Source organism: Thamnophis sirtalis, unplaced genomic scaffold (genome assembly GCF_051295495.1).
Source record: "Thamnophis sirtalis isolate CommonGarterSnake01/CBP01778 unplaced genomic scaffold, rThaSir2_p1.2 scaffold_10, whole genome shotgun sequence".
NCBI lineage: Eukaryota > Metazoa > Chordata > Lepidosauria > Squamata > Natricidae > Thamnophis > Thamnophis sirtalis.
The window spans coordinates 15309969-15329072 of NW_028261390.1; the positions used below are offsets into that span (position 1 = coordinate 15309969).

The 19104-nt window shown below is 42.3% G+C and overlaps 1 protein-coding gene across 1 annotated transcript in view; it reads left to right on the forward strand.

Moving 5' to 3' along the window:
* The window catches only part of GRID2 (glutamate ionotropic receptor delta type subunit 2), a 1117957-nt gene that overhangs the window by 663481 nt on the left and 435372 nt on the right, over positions 1–19104 (forward strand). The window contains exon 3 of the mRNA XM_087724106.1: positions 354–638. Within this exon, the coding sequence (XP_087580232.1) occupies positions 354–638 (285 nt within the window). The remainder of the gene's footprint in view (positions 1–353; positions 639–19104) is intronic.

Below are 19104 nucleotides of genomic sequence, written 5' to 3' on the forward strand. Positions count from 1 at the left end.
TTGCGTCTCTTCTCTGGCTCTCCCCTGTTCCCAGGCTGAAAAGGATAGGCACCATGTAGGTCTCATTAACAGTAATATGTTTGGCAGTTCGAAATGGATGGACAAACCTCTTGGCTTTTATGGCACCGTGCTGATTTTAAAACAAGCCCTGTTTTCAAGGAGGACGAGATACATCAAATTTATGGAAACTCTGGAGCCTTGCCTTGCTCGGCTGAGTCTGTTGCATGTCAACGTTCACTGTTTTGTGTTAGCAGGATATTTGCTTTATTTTTTTAAAGGTAAAATAAAAAGAATATCACTTACGTTCCTCTTGTCATCTTGACTCTCATTCGCTTTTGCTTTTTATTTTGCAGCCTGCGAACTCATGAACCATGGGATCCTGGCTCTGGTCAGCTCCATTGGTTGTACATCGGCAGGCTCACTCCAGTCTCTGGCAGACGCCATGCACATTCCTCATCTCTTCATCCAGAGGTCAACAGCTGGGACACCAAGGAGTGGCTGTGGCACTACCAGGAGTAACAGGAATGACGATTACACACTCTTTGTCCGCCCACCCGTCTACATCAATGATGTCATCCTGAGGGTGGTCACTGAATATGCCTGGCAGAAATTTATTATTTTCTATGACAATGAATATGGTGAGTATTTACTGTCCCTGGTCTATACATAAGGGGTAAATTGCTGTTGTCCAATGGTGGTAATTGTTAGAACGGCTGTATGAAGAATCAGAGGCGTCTGAGGTAACAGTAACCATTTATTGTAACAAGAACGTATTGCAACAGTAACTAACAGTAGACCGGATAGACTCTGGAGTTGTGTGTGGTAGATCGGAAAGCCTCCGGTGTTGTGCAGCCTTTTATACTCGGCTGTCAAACTGTTTAGCCAATCGCCTCGCGTATGACAGCCCGGCAACCAGCAGGCGCATCTGATTGGCTAAGATGAGCCTGGCTGCTGCCGAGCTGTCATTCGTAAGTGTGAGGACTTACGAGGCTATTCAACAGTAATCAGTGGTGGGATTTAATTTTTTTTTACTACTGGTTCTGTGGGCGTGGCTTGGTGGATGTGGCATGGCTTGGTGGGCATGGCTTCATGGGCATGGCTTGGGAAGAATAAACAACATGTAAAAATGGAATAGAAGGAAGGAGGAGAGAATTATTCTGCCTTGCTTTTTAAGTATGGGAAAGTCATTTGAGTCAGTGGTGGGATTCAATTTTTTTTACTACCGGTTCTGTGGGCGTGGCTTGGGAAGCGTGGTTTGGGAGGCATGGCAAGGGAAGGATACTGCAAAATCTCCATTCCCTTTCCTCTCCAGGGGAAGGTTACTGCAAAATCCCCATTCCCTCCAAATCAGCTGGGACTCGGGAGGCAGAAAATAGATGGGGGTGGGACCAGTCAGAGGTGGTATTTAGCAGTTCTCCAAACTACTCAAAATTTCCACTACCGGTTCTCCAGAACTGGTTCAGAACCTGCTGAATGCCACCTCTGCTCTGGTTTCTACATTAGGGGTAAATTGCTGTTGTCCAATGGAGGTAACGCTATTAAGCGCAATAGCATTACAAGCTTTGAATCAGGGGTGAAATCCAGCAGGTTCTGACCGGTTCTGGAGAACTGGTAGTGGAAATTTTGAGTAGTTCAGAGTAGTGTGGAGAACCAGCAAATGGACCCAGAGTGGGGTGGGAATGAAGATTTTGCAATATCTTTCCCCTAGAATGGGGTGGGAATTGAGATTTTGCAGTATCCTTCCCCTGCCATGCCCACCAAGCCACACCCAATCGGTAAGAAAAAAATTTGAATTTCACCACTGCTTTGAATTCTTCCTCTACATTACCTTCTTCTCTAAGCATTCAGTGACAGCGTTAGCATTTCATATAATCCTTAGTCTTTAAAAAGAAGGGAAAACCTACATCAACTTTGGTGGCTTTGCTTGATAATCCCTTTGAAAAATGCTCAGCTAAAGAATTGCAGATTTTTTTAGGAGCCACACAGATGTGCTCACTTGAGCCCCTTCTATTATATATGCAAGACAAAAGAACATGTGGAACTGACCACAACCTTTTTTTTTAATTCGACATGAAAAGGACATTTGTGAAGTTGATATAACTGGTGCAAGGTTGCCTTGGACTTACCTTGCACCTTGCCAACTTCCATGAAATGATGCTGGTGATGCTGATGAAGAAATGGAAACGAGGGTTTTAGAACACCACATGCATTATGCATATGAATCTCATATAGAACTAGAAAGGCAAGAACTTAAAACAATAATGAAAGTTGGAAGAAAATTGTTGCATGCCCTGAATTTTCAACTCCCTCACTGCTTATGTCGTTTTGATATAAGTTGGGGTGGGCTGCTGGGGGCGTTTGCAGGGGTTCAGGAGAACCTCTAGCTGAGATTATATGCAGTTCAGAGAACCCGCAAATCCCACTTCTGTCTGGCCCCGCCCACCCCTCCCCTCCCCTCCCTCTCTGGCCCCTTTTGGATGCAGTTAAGTGCAGGGTGGTCACGAGACTTGGGGAGAGTGAAAAATGGGCCTACCGTAAATTCAGGAAGGCCAGAAACGGGCTCATTTCCAGACTCCAGAAGGCCTCCAGAGCCTAAGGAGGCTTTTTTTGCCCTCCAGAGGCTCAAGGAAAGCTTCCGGAGCCGGGGTAGGAAAAAAAAAACCCTCTGTGGTGCAGGAGCCCAACAAGGCCACTCCCACCAGGGTCATACCCACCCAGCAACCAGGCAGACAACCCCTTGCTAAATTTTTTGAAGCCCACCCCCTGGATATAAGCATTCTCATAATGTCATAGTACTATCAACTCTTACACCAGCTCAGTCAGAAAGTTCAACAGCGTTGCTTTTCTCATTCTCTTCGGTATGTAATTTGGGCTCCCTCTTTTTATGTATTTGTTCAACTCTTTCGCTTTATATCCTTTCTCATATTAAACATGCCTTCTAATTTACCTCTACAACATAGAACCTGGAGGTAAAAATCTAAGAGCAGGGCGGTCAAATTCCAGGCCTGCGTCAGATGCGTCACACACTGGCCACGCCCATACCCGGTTTAGCGAAGGGGGGGGAAGTCCTGATACATCATGTGATGTGGCGATGTGAGTTTGACACCCCCTGCCTAAGGGGTATTTTATCAGCCCAACCTCAGACGTGGAACTTGCATGATTGAAAATAACCTTGAATCTCAGTTTCTCTAACCACTGCACTACACTGATATTGTGGAGTGCAAGGTTTTTATATACACGCTTGGTATACTCCAAATTGTAACTGCTAGAAATGTCTTAAGAAGGAATTTCATGGAAGGGCCCTATGCTATTTGTTAGTTTGCTTATTTGTTATTTCTGTGTGCCTACCTTTCAAGTCAGTCTTGATTTCTGTAGCTACATGAACTATATCAGGGGGGACAAATTTGTAGCCCGCCGGCCGGGTGCATCATGCACTGGCCACACCCAGTTTAGTGAAGGGGGGAAGTCTTGATATGTCACACGACAATGCTGTGACGACACGAATTTGACACCCCTGAACTACATGTTTCCTGGTTAAAAAAAAATTAAAAGTAGTTGGCCATTGCTACCCTCCCTCATTATAGAATTTCTTCATGCCTTAGCTGCAGAAAAATCCAGTTTAGAGCAATGGCAGGGCGGGGACCCCCTTCTGTTAGTTTGGATTGTAAGTCACATCATTTTCAGTGCTGAATTGTCAGTGCCGGATAGAATAGAAAGCAGGATATAGATTTTTGCTTAACCTCAGTACAAATAATGATTTTAAAAAAACCCATAAAAGAAGCAAGCCAGCAGGGATGCTATTGAGGGCATATGCAAGAGTGAGTGTGGCACTCCAGATGGTGCTGAGATGCCGCTCTTGTTATCTGTATAATAGAGAGGCAGGTATAAAGCACATTGAGAGCTCAATCACAGTTGAAATACTATGCCTTGCCTATCCTTTCATTGTGTACAACCTGACAAATATGGCTGGAAGGAGCTTTCTATGGAATGAGTTTCTGTCCTTTAAAGTACAGTTCATTCCCTTGAGACCAAAGTAGCTGGCTGGGAAGTCTGCAAAAATTGGATGAGAGCTTCGGGTACCTAATATTCAGAAAGCAGGCTTTAAGAACCATGGTGGTTAGAGTGCAGTACCGCAGGCTACTTCTGCTGACTGACGGTCGACGGCAATTTAGCAGTTCATATCCCACCAGGCTCAAGGTTGACTCAGCCTTCCATCCTTCCGAGGTCAGTAAAATGAGGATTCAGGTTGTTGGGGGCAATAGGCTGACTCTGTAAACCACTTAGAGAGGGCTGTAAAGCACTGTAAAGTAGTATATAAATCTAAGTGCTATTCCTATTAAGCTAGGCTGGAAGTGAGCCCAGAAAATGTAAGCTCATGGGGAAGATGTATGACATGATGCTCTATTGGAGATACAAAGTGTATCATTGGGTTGGTTTATTTGATTTATTTATTTATTTTGTTTTAATCAATATTATTCTGAGCTGCCTAGAATTATCTTGTGTAAGATAGGCAACTGTTCTGACCCCACTTCTCCTTCAGGAACGAAAGCCAAAACAGACGTACAAAATAATGTTTTAATCAGTCCAAGCTCTTGTTGGCTGCAAGCCCAAAATAAACAAAGAGATAATCACTCTGGCAAAAAGTCCTACACTCAGACGCAGCACTGCAAACAGGCTTCTCACAGCAACTCACTTCTCCAAGTTGGTTTCTGTTAATTCTTGAACGTGAACGAGAATGTTGACTCCTGCAACCAGGGCGTGGCACAAACAGTCTCTTTTATACTCAGGAGAGGATCTTAATCAGCATCAGCTAAGCACAATCATGTCCTACAATTACGCAGTTGTTCTTTACGTCGAGTAGCCCTTCGCCTGCATGCATCCTGAAACAACTCCCAAATGTTTTGAACATTCCCTTTGATCCAATGCTCTGCCGCCACCTGGTAGCCAACCAGTGGTCTCCCTGCCCTGCTCAGAGTCGACACCCTGTCCAGGGTCCTCCACCTCCTCCAAGGCTGACTCATAAGACCCCTCACTGTCGGAGTCTGGCGGCAGCTCCAACGGCTCCTGCCGGGCCACAACAGGCAACCATATATGTTTTTGATGCAAATAAATAGAATTATGGTTCTGTACATAAGCAGCAATTCTGTAGTACAGAATTCCATATAGTTCAACTGTCCTTGGCCATATCTGCTGTCTGAGGCTACTGTACCATAGTAATAATGTCAGTTGACATCAAATGATTCCCAGAAATGCTTCAAAAGGGAATCCAAGCAGAGGGCATCAAACTGATTTTTCTTCTTCTTCTGAGTGTTGTATTTTTGCAATGACGTATCTTTGAGGTAGCCAAATCAAGGCTGCATGGATTCACCTCACAGGTTGCGGTGAAGGGGTGAAGCTATTTTTCTCAATGAGTGGTTTTCATCACCTGAAAGCATCCACAGGCAGTGCCAACAGTTTTTTTTTCCTGGCACTTAAAGCAAGCCAAACATGTCGAAAGGAACTTGTGTTCGGGCACAAATCGCATTCAGAACTCTTTGCCAGATCTGAAAATGCCAAAGTGAGACAAAGCAAAGTATGTGGCTGTTTCATTATTAGAGCATATGCTGATCAAACCTCATGTATTTTCTAACTGGTCTCTTCTTTGACTGTGACAAAGGTTTCATGTAGCTAGTGAGTTCATATTTTGGTCTGAATGAATGGGAAACCTAATTGTTGCATTACTGTTTCTGCTAAGAATCCAGATGCAGGGAACCCATCAAGCTACCTTGATGTGTTCATAGATTGCTAGAAAAACTGGGAGTATGTGGTAGGGTGCTGATCTATCAGTCCCATATGTTTTGCTGCTTTGACTCTGGGGTATTCAGTTAGATGTGGTATGTGATGTAGCACAGGGATGGGTTCCCGCTTCTGTTACTGCCGGTTCGCTCAGGGACGCACTTTGGGGCGTTATGCGCGCATGAGCAGAAGGTTAAAAAATGCTTCGCATGTGCAGAAGCAAAAAATAAGATGACGGCACCTATGGCGCCACCGATAGAACTGGTTCGAGTGTGTGGCCAGCCGAGTTACAACCTACTCAGCCGAACTAGTCCGAACCCACCTCTGATGTAGCAGCACTATAATTATTGCTGAGTTTTGATCTGATCAAGCTAGTTTTGGTGTGAAGACAAGGTGGTTTTCAGCCAGTTCAGACCGGTTCATCCAAACCAGTAGCAGCAAACTGTGGATGGGTCTACACACCCACCCTGGCTCCAAAACATCCTATGTGGCCTCATTTTCAATGTTGCACGCATGAGTGCACACCAAGGGTGGGTTCCTGCCAGTTCTAACCTCCTCTATAGAAGAGGTTCCACAAATCTACAGTGCCGTTTAGAACCGGTTCCAGCTCCCTCCCCCCGCCCGTCCGCACATCATCAAGGTGAAGAACAAGAGGAGGAATTCTGTGTATTGAAGTCCACAAGTCTTAAAGCTGTCACGTTTAAACACCCCTGGGGTTTTTTTTCTAAAGGGTTAGGGGTGCAAGGGTCTTGTAACTTGACAGCTTTAAGACTTGCATGCTTCAAATGCTAGAGTTTCTGAGCCAACATTTTGGTTGCTAAGCAAGAGCGTTGTTAAGTGAGTTTCACCACATTTTACAAGTTGGCCACGCTCACCCAGTCACATGACCAGCAAGCCACTCCCACCCGGTCACATGGCCAGCAAAGCCATTCCCACAAAGCAAGCCACACCTGTAGAAGAGGTTCTAAAAATTTTTGAAACCCACCACTGGTGCACACCACACATGCGTGCAAAGCACATGTGCAGAAGACAGCACACATGCATGGAAGGCATGCACACATGGGTATGTTCGGGCGCACCCTCACAGTTGTGAACTGGTGGTAAACCTAAGTGAATCCCACCACTGTGTGAAGAGAGTTGTGATATTAAAGGATATCATGATTTCATTCTCTGGTTAGCTTTCCCCCCCTTCAAGTAATTATAATGTTGAGCTGCTGAATTACTCACAGCCCTCTATTGAGTGTCCAGGTTTCTTGATCATATTTTTTGGATTGGTTACATGTAGAAGCCTCTGGTATCATTATACAACACTGGGAAAAAATGTCAGGTGTATGTATTTCTGGAAGTCATAGAAACATAGGAGGGTAGGACCATTGCTTTTGATCTTCTGTTACTCTTGTCTTCTGATTTGTACTGAGAGCGTACCTGATTTCATTGTCTATTTTTTCAAAAGGGTCAATGTTCACTGGAACACAGTTTTCCCTATTGAACAATTATTTTTTCATTTGTTGTATATTATGCTTCATCTGATGTGAGTGTGATGCTATCACTGCATACTTCAAGGCAGGCAGGACTACCCTTCATTCAAAGATTAATTCATTGCCATGTAAACACAACTAACAGGAGCATAGATCAAATAGCAAGAGCACTTAGACTTATATACTGCTTTACAGTGCTTTACAGCCCTCTCTTAGCGGTTTACAGAGTCACCTCATTGCCGTCAACAATCTGTGTCCTCATTTTACTGACCTCGGAAGGATGGAAGGCTGAGCCAACCTTGAGCCTGGTGAGATTTGAACTGCCGAATTGCAGGCAGCTGGCAGGGAGCAGAAGTAGCCTGAGTACTGCATTCTAACCACTGCTCCTAATACATAAATGACTGTATTCACAACTCCAAGCATCCTGTCCATTTCCTTGAGTTTTATGGACTCTTCCCAGATAACAATCCAGACCATACCTCAATCACTTCAACAGGACCTGTACAGTCCAAGTCCAACTCTGGGCAAATCCATGCAGTTTTATCTTTGAATGCCTAAATTAACCTTCACTGTGGTCCTTAAGATGTTCCACAAACTCTTTCCTCGCTAAGAGGGGATAGGTTTCCTAAACAGAGCTGCAAGCTGATATTCTGCAGACTGAAGGGTAGAACAATAATTACATTTTGCTACTCTTACTGCCACAGCTCAATCCTTAGTACAAATAAGCATAAGGCCTTTTTAAATGATACTATGATACTAAGCTGGCAGGAATAGCCAAGACCCTAGAAGATAGGCTCAAGATCTAGATGGATCTTGACAGACTTGAACACTGGGCCCTATCTAACAAAATGAAATTCAATGTAGAGAAAAGTAAAGTCTTACACTTAGGCAAGAAAAATCAAAAGCACACATATAGATTGGGTGAAACCAGGCTTAATAGCAGCGACTGTGAGACAGATCTTGGAGTGTTAGTGGACAACCAGCTAAATATGAGCCAGCAGTGTGCAGCGGCAGCCAAAAAAGCCAATGCAATTCTAAATTGCATCAACAGAGGGATACAATCAAGATCAAGTGAGGTACTAATAGCACTCTATCAAGCCTTAGTAAGACCACACCTAGAATACTGCATCCAGTTTTGCTCACCACACTATAAAAAAGATGTTGAGACTCTAGAAAAAGTGCAGAGAAGAGCAACCAGGATGATTAGGAGACTGGAGGCTAAAACACATGAAGAACAGTTACAGGAACTGAGAAGGACCAGGGGAGACATGATAGCAGTGTTCCAATATTTGAGAGGCTGCCCCAGAGTGGAGGAGGTCAAGATATTTCCGAAAGCACTTGAAGGCAAAACAAGGAAGAATGGATGAAAACTGATCAAGGAATAGAAATAAGGAGAAAATTCATACAGTGAGAACAATCAACCAGCTTGCCTTCAGAAGTGGTGGGTGTGCCAACATTGGATGTTTTTAAGAAGAAGCTAGACTGCCATTTGTCAGAAATGGTGTAGGGTCCCCTGCTTAGGCGGGGGGTGGACTAGATCACCTACAAGATCCCCTTCCAACTGTTAATCTGTATCTGTAAATAAAGTATTGATGAAAATATACTTTCGAATTAGGAATGCCCACCAATCACAAATTTTGCTTTGGTTCCTAATTCAGTCATTCAGAAAATAACTTCTCTGTTGAGACGTGACATGCTAGGTGTAAGGATATACTGAGATGAAATAATCCATCTTTACGAGCTTTTAGGACTCCATGCTTGCTTGGAGAATTGGGATTAGTAACAGCAGCCACTACTCACTGAATAGCCAACATTCAATAAAGACTTGTACCAAGTTAATGCCAATTCTGAAATGAAGCCATTCCTAGAAGTCACTGCTGCTCTGACAAAACACAACAGCAATTTAGGAGCATTTTAAATCTAAAAACAGTATTAGCAGGAAGTGGAAAGATAGTCCATATAGAGTTATTCCTTGGTGGAAATATTCTTTCCATCTTGTTTTTAATCTGGCATTCCTTTTATGTGGAATGTTTGAGATATACATTTTGGAAATACATGAATACTGATCCATGGCTTGTTTAACAATGCTTATTGCATAACCAATATTGACAGAATTTTCCCCATATGTAAATTATAAGCAATCATTTTTAAAGGAGTGAAATTATACAATATACAAAGCAAAGGGCTTTTTTTTTACTGTCTAGGAGCCTCAAACATCTGTCACCAATATTTTGGGAAGACCTGGGTTTATTTTGAAAAGTTTGGGATGACTTTCTTTCTTCTTCAAAGAAATGCAAATTATTTTCAATACCTTGCCTAAGTATAATTATCAACCACATTTTGAATCCCGTGCTTCATATTCCCCATATTTGCTTTGTTGCTCTACAATTAGGCACCAGATACTTTCTACAAATGGTTACTGTTTGAACATGAATCTGCTTTTTCCATTAAAAACAAACAATCACTTATCCAATAATTCCATTTCTGCTGCTTATTGCCTCACCAGTAACCCAGTCAATTTATCCCATTTACAGTAATTCAGTGTTCTTAGACAAGTGCATAGAAAGACATTTTGTTATGTCGTATATGTACTGCAAGTACCATTTTTCTCATTTCACAATTACTATTGTTATTCATCTGTTATTCCAGAGTTATCCCTTTGTCCTGTTCTGAGAAGGGCAGAAAAAGACGTTCTTTTAATCAATATCTGCTCCTAGTTACCAAATAGATATACATATACAAGGAGTTTTCTAGGGAGGATACACAAGTGTTTTGCTGTTGCTTTCTTTCCAGTGTTTCCCCCCCCCCCCAGAATCCTAACAATGTCTCAGAAGCAGCAATAACAATAGCACTTAGACTTATATACCGCTTCACAGTGCTTTTACAACCTTCTCTAAGTGGTCTGCGTACTTGAGAGACCGCCTCCTGCCAATTACCTCCCTGCGACCAATTAGATCACATAGACTAGGCCTCCTCCGAGTTCCATCTGCCAGTCAGTGCCGACTGGCAACTACAAGGAGGAGAGCCTTCCCAGTAGTAGCTCCGACCCTTTGGAACGATCTCCCCGTGGAGATTCGTACCCTCACCACCGTCCAAACCTTCCGCACAGCCCTTAAGACCTGGCTAGCCCGTCAGGCCTGGGGACAAAGATAATTGCCCCCACCCGAATGATGAATGAATGTTGCTTATTATTTTACTTCATGTATTGTATGTGTTATTGTTTGTATATCCCTTCCCCTCATTTTATGTAAGCCGCCCTGAGTCCCCTCAGGGAAAAGGGCGGCCTATAAGTATTAATAAATACCTAAATACCTAAATACCTACAGAGTCAGCCTATTGCCCCCAACAATCTGGGTCCTCATTTTACCCACCTCGGAAGGATGGAAGGCTCAGTCGACTTTGAACCGGTCAGGATCAAACTCCTGGCAGTGGGCAGAGTTAGTCTGCAACACTTCATTCTAACTGCTCCACCACACACACCTACCTACCTACCTACCTACCTACCTACCTACCTACCTACCTACCTACCTACCTACCTTCCTTCCTTCCTCCCTTCCTTCCTTCCTCCCTTCCCTTCCCTTCCTTCCTTCCTTCCTTCCTTCCTTCTTTCCCTCCTTCCTTTCTCCCTCCCTCCTTCGCACTTAGAAATAGCACTTAGACTTATATACCGCTTCACAGTGCTTTTACAACCCTCTCTAAGTGGTCTACAGAGTCAGCCTATTGCCCCAAACAATCTAGCTCCTCATTTTACCCACCTCGGAAGGAGGGAAAGCTGAGTCAAACTTGAGCCTGGTGAGATTCAAACTGTCAAATTGCAGTCAGCAGTCAGTCAGCAGAAGTAGCCTGCAGTACTGAACTCTAACCACTGCAACACCACTGCAACACCAGCTCATATACCTGGTGTTCTCTCAATCAAATATTAAACACATGGGACAACCAAATTCTACTAGATGTTGCTGAACTGGTGGGAAATAAAGAGAGAGAATACAGATATATTTGATTGAACTATGTATTTTATAAATATAATACTAGGAATTATATTTAGGGCTCATTTATTAAAATGTAACCCTTTCCCCCGTATTATTTAATATGCCAATTTAAAAAGAAATACTTAGCTCGTATTATTAAAATTATGCAATATACTTACTCGCTAGAGGAAAATAACTCTGAAATTTATAATAAATTTCACTACAACAAAACTGGGCTGGAATCCAGATAAATATCATGCAAATCTGAAAAGCTAACATTGAGCAAAGGCACTGTGCTCATTTACATATCCATTTATCAGTGTCAAAGGTTTTAAGTTCAACACACTGGAATTACATTTGACTTTTATCTTTGCTATCAGTGATTGCCTTTCATTAGAGGAATGATGGAGAATAATTTATATTTGGAATTATGCATTTCAGCAGGGCAAAGAGTTATTTGAATTTTCTTCTCTTTGTAAAATAGCCCAAATTCTTTTTGAATGCAACTGACCCTATTCATTTGATTTATTAAACTAGGGACAGGAGGAGATGGACAGGCCCTATTATTCCTCCTTGGTAGAAGCCAGCAGTCCATTTAGAATTCTCATTCCAACAAAGAAAATAGCAGCTTTTCAAAAGAAGTTATTATTTCCATATAAGTCCTAATTAGAGGGTTCAGCAGAAAATGATTGTGAGAACTCACTTCGCATCCACAGATAAGCTCGTCCATGAATTGATTACACATTTGAAATGAAACTTAAAATGTGATGGGTATGGAAAACAAGCGATGTCTTATAAAAGCAGAGCATCAATTTTAAAGAAGAGCAAAGCTCAGGGCGGCTATTTGCTACATTCTAAATATTCTAAAGCACGTAAATGGCCTGGGCACATGGCAGAATTATGCAGCACCAGAACTATGGAAAGTGTGTTTGGTCCTCCACATAATTTACCCACCTTACATCTCTATTCAAAGGCAGTGTATTTCTCTTTTCACTATCGAAGCAATTACCAACTGGAGCTTGTAGATCAGTGATGGAAGTGGTGGGTTTCAAAATTTTTAGAACCTCTTTTGTAGGTGTGGTCTGCTTTGTGGGAGTGGCTTGCCGGCCATGGACTGAGTGGGAATGGCTTGCCAGCCATGTGACTGTGTGGGTGTGGCCAACTTGTAAAATGTGGTGAAACGCAACAACGCTCTTGCTTAGCAACCAAAATGTTGGCTCAGAAACATTTGAAGCACATAAGTCTTAAAGCTGTCAAGTTACAAGACCCTTGCACCACTAACCCTTTAGAAACAAAACCCCAGGGTTGTTCAAACTTGACAGCTTTAAGACTTGTGAACTTCAACTCCCAGAATTCCTCCTCCAGTCATGTTAGTTCAGGAACTCTGGCATTGAAGTGTGCAAGTCTTAAAGCTGCCAACTTACAAGACCCTTGTACCCCTAACCCTTTAGAAAAAAACCCCCAAGGGTGTTCAAACTTGACAGCTTTAAGACTTGTGGACTTCAACTCCCAGAATTCTTCCTCTCGCTCTTCATCTTGATGATGTGCGGACGGGCGGGGGGAGGGAGCTTGAACCAGTTCTAAACAGCACTGTTGATTTGTGGAAACTCTTCTATAGAAGAGGTTAGAACTGGCAGGGACCCAGCCCTGAATGATGGTGAACCTTTTTGGCACCGAGTGGGGGCATGCGCACACTGAAAAATGAACTTCCAGTTTCCAGCGAATGCATGCATGCAGGCCAGCTACTCTTCCGGTTACTAATGTGCATGCGCACATGATGATCAGCTAGCCGGCGTGCATGCTCACACCGGAAAACAGAATACCATCTCTTCCAGTTTCTGGCACTGCCACAGCCATGAAAGCCAGCTGATCGTCACACGCGCATGTGCGCCAGAAGCCCAGAATAGGAACCGGTGATGCCACATATGTCAGGCAACATGGCTCCACATGCCACTTCGTGCCAGAGGTTCACCATCAGGGTTGTAGAGTCTTTTGTGGTCTCTGAGCTTTGTTGTTTGTATGTATATGTAGATGTTTTGTCTATGGAGATTCTCCATCATCCAGGTCATGGTTGTCCCAAAGGTGCTTTTTCAAGAGGCAGCTGGACTTTCTGCTTTTTCTTTGAAGATGTTTCGTCCCTCATCCAAGAAGCTTCTTCAGCTCTGACTGGATAGTGGGGAATGGAAGGATTTATGCTATTTGCAGACAGCTGGTCATTTGCAGCCTTTTAGCATGTGACCAGCGCTCTCCCCTGCTTTTGGCGCTATTTTTTTGCCCTCCCCAAGCTCCAGAGGCTTTCTGGAGTGACTTCCGGTTTGGCCATAAGGCCGTTTTTTGCCTTCCGGAGCCTTCAGGGAAGCCTCCTGAATGTCTAGAAGTCAAAAAATGGCACTCTGAGTAAACATGAAGTGAGTTCCTGAAGTTTTGGTTTGCCCATAGGGCTGGTTTTTCGCGCTCCGGAAGCTTCAGGGAAGGATCCCGAGGGCGAAAAATGGCCTCAAAAGAAGGCCGAAGTCAGCTGACCAGCACATGGATGCGTGCTGGAGTTGACAGGGCAACACTTCCCGTGCCCTGACAAATGCCTCCGCTTGCCACCTGTGGCAGGCGTGCCATAGGTTCGCCATCACGGCTATAGATCATTTGCAATATGGGAAGAAAAAAAGTTTTTTTCTTTTTTTTAATTTATTAATTAATTTATTTTATTTTATCAATTTCATATATACATTCACAATTATATGATCTCATAACTGTTATTAATAATATGTATTTATAACAATTTTCCCCTACAGTTGACAATATACTTGAAAATTGCTTTCTTACCATCCCATAGATCCATCTTATCTTACAACGGTCCTACTTCTTCCCTCCCTCCCTCTTTCTTTCCCTCGTTTCTTCTCTCCTTCTCTCCTTCCTTCCCTCCCTCCTTCCCACTTCCCTCCTTCCTTTCTTCTCTCCTTCTCTCCTTCTCTCCTTCCTTCCCTCCTTCCTTCCTTCCCTCATTTCTTCTCTCCTTCTCTCCTTCCTTTCCCCCTTCCTTTCCTCCTTCCTTCCCCCTTCCTTCTCTCCTACATTCCCTCCTTCCTTCCCTCCTTTCTTTTCTCCTTCTCTCCTTCCTTCCTTCCCTCCTTCCTTCCCTCCTTTCTTCTCTCCTTCTCTCCTTCTCTCCTTCTTTCCCTCCTTCCTTCCCTCCCTCCTTCCCCCTTCTCTCCTTCCTTTCTTCTCTCCTTCTCTCCTTCCCTCCTTCCTTCCCTCCTTCCTTCCTTCCTTCCCTCATTTCTTCTCTCCTTCTCTCCTTCCTTTCCCCCTTCTTTTCCTCCTTCCTTCCCCCTTCCTTCTCTCCTACATTCTCTCCTTCTCTCCTTCCTTCTCTCCTTTCCCTCCTTCCTTCCCTCCTTCTCTCCTTCCTTCCCTCATTCCTTCCCTCCTTGCTTCCCTTTTGGGAAGAAAAAAACTTTAATCCAGATATCCAGAGTTCAGCAATTTTTTCTGATTCCAGTTGTCTCTGGGTAATTTCACTTTCACCTGCAACATGTCACGAACATCTTCTGTAAGAGCATATCAAAATAATGGCAGAATTCTTTTGTATCATCTCGTGAGATTTGGAATTTTTTTAAAAAAGTTTTTTAAAGCAGGTACATGGCATCCATTAGCATCCCGTTGCGAACCCAACTATTATCTTTCTAATAAGAGACCATTTCCGGGTAACATAATGATATACTGAATAAAATGAACCCTGGAGAAAATGAGAAATGAAGTGGTTATTCGCATACATGCCTAAAGAGTCATCCAGGAGCAGTTTTAATGTACCAGCTGCTTTAATGACTTGAAAACAAGTGTTACATTTTCAGCTTCCATGAGCATCTTCTGAATGATTTGTACAGACATAATCTAAATTATGATGTGAAAATGGTATACAGGCCTAAGATGGTCAAAACTTCCCCTAACAGCAGAAAATAACACTGTTAAGACTTATTGAGTAGAATCTGCTGTTTTTCCCTCCAAACTCCTCAAGTGAATAATAGAATGACAGAGTTGGAAGGGACCTTGGAGATCTTCTAGTCCAACCCTTGCTCAGGCAGGATACCAGTGATGGCTAACCTTTTTTGGCTCGGGTGCCGAAAGTGTGCATACCCACACCCATAATTCAACCTTCCCCTCAACATGTGCACATGATCTCCCCCTGCCCTGTTTGGGCCTAGCTGGCCTCAATGAAGCCTCCGGAGGCTGGAAATGACTCATACGTAGGCCTGATAGGCCTGTTTTTCACCCTCCCAGGTTTCAGGGGCTTTCCTGAAGCCTGGGGAGGATGAAAATGGCCTCACTCAGCCCCCCCAGCTGGCGCACTCATGCATGCTGCAGCTGACTTAGGGCAACGGCTCATGTGCCCTCAGAGATGGGTCCACGTGCCACCTGCGGCATGCATGCCCTCTGTTTGCCATCACGGCTTTTTTGTCCTCGCGCTTACGACTGACAGCCAGCAACAGCCAAGCTGCGCCTGATCGGCTAATGCGCGGCTGGCTAAGCGCAGTCTGTCAGAGGCGCGCCTATTGGTCGCCCTGCTTGACAGCTCCGTATAAATAGCTGTCAAGCAGGGCGAGGTGCTGAATCTCTACCTACCGTTGTGTTGATTCTCTGTTTGCAATAAATCTGTTTAGAGTACCTCAGGCACCTCCTGCCTCGTTATTCCTCGGTCTACTTCAATGGCCCTATACCATTTCAGACAAATGGTTGTCCAATCTCTTTTTAGAAACCTCCAGTGTTGGAGCACCCACAATTTCTGGAGGCAAGTCATTCCACTGATTAATTGTTCTCACTGTCAGATAATTTCTCCTTCATCCTAGATTGTTTCTCTCCTTGATTAGTTTCCACCCATTGCTTTTTGTCTTACCTTTAGGTGCTTTGGAGAATAGCTTTAACCCTTCTTCTTTGTGGCAGCCCTTTAGATATTGGAACACTCTGATCATTGGCTAGCTACTTTTTTTTATTAAACTCAAAAGTAAGAGAATAATAGTGAAAGTACAAGACTCGGTTTCTGTATTCTTGGCATACAATAAACCATATTTATAATTGAGATGATAATTATTACGATCATCATTTATTTACTGATTTTAGTTTTATTACCCCACTCAGGAGTTATGTTATGGTTTTTAAATTTAAAAATTAAAGGAAAACTGGCATGCAACTATATCAATGAAAAACGGCTCAATAAATTGTGACTAAATTGCTTGAAAATAATTTTCTTTGATGCTCTTGCAGAAGAATGTTTAAATGTTCCCATATATTAGCATTCCATTCTGGTTAGGAATAGATTTGTTCTCCCTTTATCCTATCACTACAAGTTTATGACAACTGTAATTTCTTTAACATTATATATTTCCTCTAAAGGAGAAGGATGATCCTCAAGATGACTTTCTTTCATAATTGCTTATATACGGAGTGGCTTAGAATCACTAATTTAATTTCCCACAATGATATAAAATAGAAAGAGGCAATATAATGCACCAATTAGAATGGACAATGGTAAATAATTGTGGAGTGTATCATCTGAATTAAAACAAAGATAGAGATTGCAGACTTCTGAACATAATAACATGGTGTTCATCTAGATGGGCAGCATATAAATTTAATAAATAAAATAAAATATAACTATAATACATAATAATGTATTATATTTCATCATTGAGGATCCTTCAATGAGCCTCAATGATTTTTTAACCATTTTGCTAACCAAAAGATAAAGTCCCTGTGGATTTTACTTTGCTAGTCATTGATGATTAGTGTGTGTGTGTGTGTGTGCTCATCTCCACTTCCGGGCCATTGAGCCAGCACTGTCCAAAGACATTTCTGTGGTCATGTGACCAGTATAACATCATGACACAGTATGACACTATTATTTTCCCACTGAAGCATTTGCATGCTTTTGAACAACTAGGTTGGCAGGAGCTGAGCAAATAATGGGAGCTCAGTCCATCTCATGGCATTTGGGGTCTCGAACTAACAAGCCCAGCATCATTTTTTAATAAAAGTTTTTATTTTAAAACAAACTTAGACAAACAAGACATGTAACATAATAAACATCTTCCATCGCATCCAGTGTGTCGATTGGTAACAAGGTTTTTGTCCATCACATAGTCATCACTTAAACTTTATATAAAATCACATATTGTCAATCAAATAAATTTTTATATATTATTATTATTATTATAGTACTTCATTTGTTTGACTATCACTATTATTTCTTCATTTTAAACAAGGTATTCTAAATATAGGTTCATTTATATTATAATAATTCATTACATCATCTTCAATATATCCAATAATAAAGTATTTTTGTATCCTACAAAAAGAGCTCAAATACAGGTAAGGAGCTCGGGCGGGTGGGTCCTCCAGAGCACCGTACAGGAACGGTATCCGGTGCTCCGGGCAGGCACCGGTACTCACGTACCGGGGCGTACCACCTGCAACCCACCACTCCATCCCACTGTCCAGTCAAGAGAACTGAATTGATGCATATGTGTCTCTTTTCAGGATGGGGGGGGGGGTCTAAAAACAGAATGGCATAGAGTGCAATAGTGATGTGTTTGTGTAAGTATGTGTATGAAGTTAACTTCAATCAGAATAGAGCTGGAAGGGACCATGGAGGACTTTTAGTCCAAACCCCTGCTCAAGCAGGAGACCCTGTACAATTTCAGATGGGTGGGTGTCCAACCTTTTCTTAAAAATCTCCACTTCCACATAGGTGGCTATCCAATTGCTTCTTAAAAATCTGCAAATCCAGAAGTGATACAATTTCTGAAGACAAGCTAGTCTACTAGTTAATTGTCATGACTGATAGGAAGTTTCTTCTTTCAGGTTGCTTCTCTCCTTGATTAGTTGCCATCCATTCTTTCTTGTCTTGCTTTCTGGTACTTTGGAAAATAAGTTGGAAACCCCCCCATCTTTTTTATGGCAGCCCCTCAAATACTGTAATACTGCTATCATATCACCCCTAATCCTTATTTTCTCTAGACTGGCCATACTTAATTCTGCAATCATTCTTCATGTGTTTGTTGTTGTTTTTTGTCTCCAGGCCCTTAACTATATGAGTGATGGGAACATTATGTTATGTTAAGAATAATGCTGATTGCTGGGTTTTTGCACACCATCTGTTCTGTACACAAACACTGCAGATATGTACATTTTATCTGTTTAAATCATTTGCATGTTATCTTAGAGCCAAGCCTTCCCAAGACCACTTCCAATCCCAGAAATATAAAACTGCAATATTTCATAAAATACATTTGAAAAAAATAATGCAATGCACTAAATAAAAACAGCAATACAGTCAAAACAGCAATGAATAAAACAGCAATAAAAAACCAGTAATAATCAAATAGCGGCAATGGCAAGAATAAACAGACGCCTCTATCAAGTGATATCTTTCACACAGAATAGCCTCCAGTCAAATTGTGGCATAAATATATTGCAAATGAATAAATGAACAGGAATTGCAAAGGGGAAGAAAATCGCCATGTTTTAAGCAATATTTCCTTGCAAGAAGGAATCTGTTTTCACAAAATTGTCCAGGGATATCTTTCTCATCCAACTCCCTAGTTAAGTGTGAAAATAGCAGGTTTAAAAATATATGTACTACTTCAAAAATTATAGACAGCTTTTAAAGGGATTCATAAAGACCTCAGTTGACTTAGTTTTGTGAAAAAAGAGTCTTCCTGAGGTAGAAACACACTCTGATTCTCTAAGAGTTAAACACTCTAGCCTACACAAAGTTTTATGTGTCAACTGGCATTGTGGAAACTATACGTATAGAAGCCTCAAAGGTAAATAAACAATACAGTTAAGCACCTACATTAAGTAAACTCCCAGCAGATTTCTCTAGCATACAA